Consider the following 6738-nt stretch of genomic DNA (forward strand, 5'->3'; position numbering starts at 1 on the left):
GGGAGACCTTTTTTAAAAAAACCAAAAAAAAAAAAAAAAAAAAAAAAAGAATGTAAACTTGTCAGGCTGTCACAATTGTATGACATTTTCAGATCTCAAGACACTGCCCACTCTGGCTTAGGGCCTCTCATCACTTTTCCCTCTTCTGGCCACACACAGTGAAGGCAATCACACACAGCTGTGCACCAGTTGTGAGCACTACTGGTTTAGTGGGGTGGTAAAATGCTCCAGTGGAGTAGACCCTTACAGTTTTAAGGCAGGGTCTTCCTATAGCCCCGGCTGGCCTGGAACTTGCTATATAGACCAGGCTGCCTCAGTCTCACAGAGATCTGTCTGCCTCTGCCTCCTAAGTGTGGGGATTAATGGTGTGTACCACCCTATTGGCTCAAACAGTTTCTTTGTCAAGCTCACATAACATATTATACCAAAAATGAAAAATAAAAGCACTCACCGAAGTCCAGTGCTTCCTACTGTATTTGATTTCTTTGTTGTTTGCTTGAGAAAGGACCTCACTGTGTGATTCAGACTGGCCTCAAACTCACAGCAATCCTCCTGCCTCAGCCTCGCTTCTGGGTGCTGTGATTTCAGGCATATACTACTGCACCGGGGTGTTCATTCTGTTTGTTTGTTTGTGAGGCAGGATCTTATGTAGCCCAGGCTAGTCTTGAACTAGATATGTAGTTAGGGATGACACTGAACTCTAACCCTCTGGTCTCCAAGACCCAAGTGCTAGGACTATAAGTGTGTGCCATCATGCCTGAATCTTCAAATTGATGTTTTGCCAAGGGGAGGAAAAGACTAATTAGCTGTAGATGTCAAGCCTCGCTCAGAAATCTTGATGTGGAATAAGACTCAAAAGAACTTAGCAAACTGGGAAAAACAACTGTATAAAACATTCCACGGTGATCAAAAAACAGGAGGCTCTAGACTTAAGGACAAAATCACCCAGACAAGCAATCCAAGAAACAAAAAGCGAATTAAAAAAAAAAAAAAAAATCAAGGAGCTGGCTAGTTACAGCTCTGAAAAACCTGTAATCTAAATCAACGAGAGTCTCTATTCTCCACAGCCTCTCCCATCCTCCTGACCCAATGCAGAGTGTAGAGCTCTCTCTCTCTCTCTCACACACACACACACACACACACACACACAAAAGTGGGTGCTGGGGAGATGGCTCAGTTGGTAAAAAGCACTTTTTCCATAACTATGAGGACCTGAGTTTGCATCCTGGCACCCATGTAAAACTAGGCATGATGACATGCCTGTAACCTCTGGACCCAAGGGGCTGGCTGGGAGGGGCTGTGTAGAGACAGGCAGATCCCAGGGCTAGATAGCCAGCTGGTCTAGTGGAATGGAGAGCTCAGAAGGCTGAGGCAGGAGGATCACAAAGTATTTGCGACCAGCCTGGACTACACAGCCCAGTACCAGGCCAGTCAGAGCAAGAGATCTTGTCTTAAACCACTGCCTCCCCCCAAAAAGGAAAAAAGGAAACACGGTCCCCTTATGCCTAATAAAAATGCCTCCTCCCAGTTACAGTTTGAGGCCCCCCAGGAATGTCCCACTCTCCCCAAAACCTCACTTCTTCCACTAGACAGACAGACTGAAAAGCCAGCAGCGATTCTTCTGTTTCAAAGGCTCTTTGAGGATCACTTTGCTCTCAGTGTGTAATGTACAACCACAGGGAGTGAAGTCATTCCTTAGAGCTACTGTTAACACACCTGAAGCTTTGCCAAGTTGCTCCAGGCAGGACTCTTCCTCAGTGCCTCTACTAGGTTCAGTACATAATTTTGTTTCCATATTTAATGCTTTAATGACATCTGTTTACATGTCAATTTCTTTCTCTATAATCAGGACTGGGGGAGGGGGAGGCACGATTAGCTGGAGGTGATGATGATGGAGATGGTGCTGATATAATTCCAGCACATGGGAGGTGGAGGCAGGACGATCAGGAGTTCAAGGTCATCCTCAACAACATCATGAGTTCAAGGCCAGCCTGAGCTACAAGGCTGCTACTAATCAGCAAATGATGTCTATATGCTGTGGTTATTTAATCTCAGGTGCCCTGGCACAATTACTAACCACAGTGACCAGTTTCAATGATAAGGCAAGCAGAAGAATCATCCTTAGGAATTAAGGATGATTGAGCATACTCCTGTGCTCAAACCCAGACTGCGATGTGCCATGCCCATCGCTCAGCTGCACCACCCACTCGAAGCGCCACCCTCCCTGTGTGAGGGGCCTGGGGCTAGGAGAGGATATCTCCCCAAAAGTCACACTGGGAAAAGGTAACAGAACAAAATGGCGAGAGGCACCTGCCACCGTGAGCCTCAGGATGGCCTGATCATAGGACCTGCCTTCCTGGAAGAAGCAGCGGTAGAAGCCATTGTCCTGGGCCGAGACGTTATGGATCACAAGCGCCACGCTTCCCTTGCTGATGTCCGTGCTCACAAAGGTGATTCTTCCTTGATAGGCCACCATCTGCTCCTCTGCCCTCTCCCGCCTGCCTTTGTACACTAGCAGCGCTGGGGAGAACTGCCCCCGGATCCACCTCACCTCCATGTCCTCGGCGTTTTTCTCGGGTGAGAGGTAGCAGCGCAGGGTGGTGTTTTCTCCCACCATGGCCAGGGTGGGCTCAGCCGGTCCCACGACAGTAAACTGGACTGTTCAACAACGGAAGACAATCAGATGCCCGTCATTAAACATCCAAGGGAGTGACGTGAGCTTCAGGAGCGCCGGGATAGAGACTCAACACAAAATTGTAAATTTGCATAAGAACGTGAAGGTTGTTTTTGGGGGGGTTGAGGGTGGACTGTGGCCTGGATTTGTGAGCCAAATAAACCCTTTCCTTCCCAAGCTGCTGTACCTCGGGGTATTTGTCACAGCAACAGAAATGAAAGCAGTCACCTCTGGATCCTGTAATGTGGGGCCTGTTTTACAGGAATTCTTTCCAAAGTCACAGGGGTTCCTGGGGGGATTTGGAGCTGTGGCTGATGAGTGCCCGCCCCTCACCCCGAGGAGTCTCTAATGAGGCTACACGTTTCAGGAAAAAACACTGAGCCTGGCTAGTGGCCCATGCCTGAGATCCCAGCACTCAGGAGGAGATGGAGGCAGGAGGATCAGGAGTGAAGGTCATCCTCAGCTACATAGCAAGTTCAAGGCCAGCCTCAGACAAAAACAAAATCAAACAAACCAAAACCCAAAGGAACAAAACACCAAGATCACCCTGAGCTCTATAGATCCAGTACTGAGAAAGACATTCCTCTAGTCAGCAACTTAGCACAGTGCCTGATACAAAGCCAGGACTCCAACCCATCCCCTCCTGTATGCTAGGCAAGCACTGTGCATCCCGAGTCCGCATTGTTTTCTTTATGACAGGGTTTTGCTACTTAGCCTTAGCTGACCTGACTCTTCTGAGACAGGGTTTCCCTGTAGCCCCAACTGGCCTGGCACTAGTTATGTGGACCAGGCTGGACTCATCTCACAGAGATCCCCCTGCCTCTGCCTCCCAGGTGCTGGGACCTAAGGCCTGTGCCACCACACCCAGCTCCAAGTTCTGAGATTTAGCCACCAACCCTGGCAAGGTAAGCATTTAAATATTAATATTTGATGATTTGGGGTTAAACAAAATATATTAAAATCTTCCATCTGCTTTCAACTCTTGAACGTTGCTACCTTTACATTTACAAGAGTATGCGCAGCTGTCCTTGGAGGCTTTTGCTGCTTTCCCGCAGGGCAGCTCTGGGATAGGTCCGGAGCGCCCACTCAACCGAAAGACCTGCCCGCGAAGCTGCAGCCCCCCCCCCGGGCTCTGTCTGCAGACCGAGTGTGGGCATTGCTTTCTGAGGAGCTAACAGGCGCCTACAGCCTTACCTGAGACCAGCACTGACCGGCTGAAGACCAGGAAGAAAAGGGAGGCTGGCGAGCGGCAGTGCCAGGAGGCGGCGGGCTCCATGGGTCTCCAGGGCAGATTCACCCAGGACAGGCAGGGACAGGACACCTAGCAGAGCAGTGGAGACGTCAGCCCAGCATCCGGACGCCAGGGCTCTCATGTAGGTCACTTTCGTGAGGCTAAACGGGTCTCATAAGCGCCCTTAGGTGAACCCCTTTATCCTGTAGTTCAGGGATACCCTAACGGATGGGCCCACCACACGGTCCATGAAACAAACAAACTTGGGGCGGGCAGTTTTCTGCAGTCTTGGGCTTCACTTCTCTTTCCAGAGTCCAGTTTCTACAGTGGTCACTTGATATTCCTCCTCCTCCCCCCTCCTCCCCCTCCTCCTCTCTCTCCTCTTCATCCTCTCCCCCCAACCCCCTGCCCTTCCTCTCCTCCTCCCCCCTCCTCCCCTCTCTCCTCTTCATCCTCTCCCCCCCACCCCCCGCCCCTCCCCTCCCCCTCCCCCCCCCCCCCCCTCCTCCCTCCTCCCTCCTCCCTCCTCCCTCCTCCCTCCTCCCTCCTCCCTCCTCCCTCCTCCCTCCTCCCTCCTCCCTCCTCCCTCCTCCCTCCTCCCTCCTCCCTCCTCCCTCCTCCCTCCTCCCTCCTCCCTCCTCCCTCCTCCCTCCTCCCTCCTCCCTCCTCCCTCCTCCCTCCTCCCTCCTCCCTCCTCCCTCCTCCCTCCTCCCTCCTCCCTCCTCCCTCCTCCCTCCTCCCTCCTCCCTCCTCCCTCCTCCCTCCTCCCTCCTCCCTCCTCCCTCCTCCCTCCTCCCTCCTCCCTCCTCCCTCCTCCCTCCTCCCTCCTCCCTCCTCCCTCCTCCCTCCTCCCTCCTCCCTCCTCCCTCCTCCCTCCTCCCTCCTCCCTCCTCCCTCCTCCCTCCTCCCTCCTCCCTCCTCCCTCCTCCCTCCTCCCTCCTCCCTCCTCCCTCCTCCCTCCTCCCTCCTCCCTCCTCCCTCCTCCCTCCTCCCTCCTCCCTCCTCCCTCCTCCCTCCTCCCTCCTCCCTCCTCCCTCCTCCCTCCTCCCTCCTCCCTCCTCCCTCCTCCCTCCTCCCTCCTCCCTCCTCCCTCCTCCCTCCTCCCTCCTCCCTCCTCCCTCCTCCCTCCTCCCTCCTCCCTCCTCCCTCCTCCCTCCTCCCTCCTCCCTCCTCCCTCCTCCCTCCTCCCTCCTCCCTCCTCCCTCCTCCCTCCTCCCTCCTCCCTCCTCCCTCCTCCCTCCTCCCTCCTCCCTCCTCCCTCCTCCCTCCTCCCTCCTCCCTCCTCCCTCCTCCCTCCTCCCTCCTCCCTCCTCCCTCCTCCCTCCTCCCTCCTCCCTCCTCCCTCCTCCCTCCTCCCTCCTCCCTCCTCCCTCCTCCCTCCTCCCTCCTCCCTCCTCCCTCCTCCCTCCTCCCTCCTCCCTCCTCCCTCCTCCCTCCTCCCTCCTCCCTCCTCCCTCCTCCCTCCTCCCTCCTCCCTCCTCCCTCCTCCCTCCTCCCTCCTCCCTCCTCCCTCCTCCCTCCTCCCTCCTCCCTCCTCCCTCCTCCCTCCTCCCTCCTCCCTCCTCCCTCCTCCCTCCTCCCTCCTCCCTCCTCCCTCCTCCCTCCTCCCTCCTCCAGGTGAACCCCAGGTAAAGCCAGGTGAGGCCGCCCTCCCAGGGCCCCGCTTTTCCCACGCAGCAGACCCTCCTACCACCCCCACCCGGACCCAGGGCGCTTACCCTCCCTTCCCTACCTTCTAGAATTAACTTCTGCGTTTCCTTTCCTTCTCTGACCCTCAAATGACAATTTTCTTGCCTTTCATCTTCTCTCCAGCGCGGCCCTGGGCACAGTCACCACCAGAGAACAAACTACTACGGAAGAGCGGACCGAACTTCTTTCCGCTTCTCTTTAGTCTCGGGCGCGGGGGCTGGCGGCCAGGATCTCGGACCCTCGCGTTGCAAGTCCCACAAGTTCCCTTGAGCTGCTTAGAGCCGGGATTGGCCGGCTGTGAGTCATCAGCCAATGGCGTTCCGGACCGCCGTCACCCGTTACTAGGTAGAATACACAGAAACTTTAATCTTGACGACAGCTTCGGTTTCCCAGCAGCCTGGCTAGTAGACCAGACTGGCCTTGGTTTCACAGACATCTGCCTGCCTCTGCTCGGATTAAAGGCAGGCGCCACCACGCCGGATCACAGAAACAATTTGAAAAGAGTAAAACATAGTACGATCCCTGTCCCTCTATCCCTCCCTCCTTCCCTCCTTCCCTTCCTTTCCCTCTCTTGCCCTCCTATCCCTCCCACCGCCCCCCCCCCCCACTCTTTGAGAGATCCAGGAGTTGTGGCTGCTCCCCACAGGCCTATGTGTTTACTGTGTGTGAAGAGCCACTCCTTCCCAAGCTAAGGAATCTCATTCATTCAAGGTGTGGAGAAAACTAGAGGGTAAAATCGCTTTCCCTGACATTCTAGCTGGGGCAGGAGGATGGCCGTGATTTTGTGATTGTGCTGTACCATCTGCTAGACTGGGTCCCATACCCTCTTGCATCCCCTGGCACACACTCCTTCTCATAGCAGTCCCCCACCACCACCCCAATGCACTCACCGTGTTACTGGAGTGTTAGGCTAAAAGCCTGGACTCAGCCCTAACAGGCTAGGCACTGGCTGTCTGTCCCCAATAGGCCAATTAAAGATGAATAATGATGAAAAACAGAAGAAGGAAATTTATTCACTGTGGTCACCGTTAGGAAAAAGGACAAAGAGATCCAGCGAACCCCCAAGTCCATCTTGGGATACTGATATGAGGTTTAAAGTATTTTATTATTTTTTTCCATTTAAAAATTATTTTTTTAATTATTT

The 6738-nt window shown here is 54.2% G+C and overlaps 1 protein-coding gene across 2 annotated transcripts in view; it reads right to left on the minus strand.

The window, feature by feature from the left end:
- The window catches only part of LOC103733139 (butyrophilin subfamily 2 member A2-like), a 13287-nt gene extending 7443 nt beyond the window's left edge, over positions 1-5844 (minus strand). For both annotated transcript variants that reach the window (XM_008831907.3, XM_029562984.1), the window contains exons 1-3: positions 5638-5844; positions 3869-3995; positions 2311-2658 (exon numbers count right to left, since the gene is read on the minus strand). In XM_008831907.3, coding sequence (XP_008830129.1) covers positions 2311-2658; positions 3869-3950 — 430 coding nt within the window. In that variant the 5' untranslated portion in view covers positions 3951-3995; positions 5638-5844. The remainder of the gene's footprint in view (positions 1-2310; positions 2659-3868; positions 3996-5637) is intronic.
- Between the last annotated feature and the right edge of the window lie 894 nt (positions 5845-6738).

The sequence above is a fragment of the Nannospalax galili genome, unplaced genomic scaffold, assembly GCF_000622305.1.
Source record: "Nannospalax galili isolate Female #2095 unplaced genomic scaffold, S.galili_v1.0 scaffold456, whole genome shotgun sequence".
In the NCBI taxonomy this organism is placed as follows: domain Eukaryota; kingdom Metazoa; phylum Chordata; class Mammalia; order Rodentia; family Spalacidae; genus Nannospalax; species Nannospalax galili.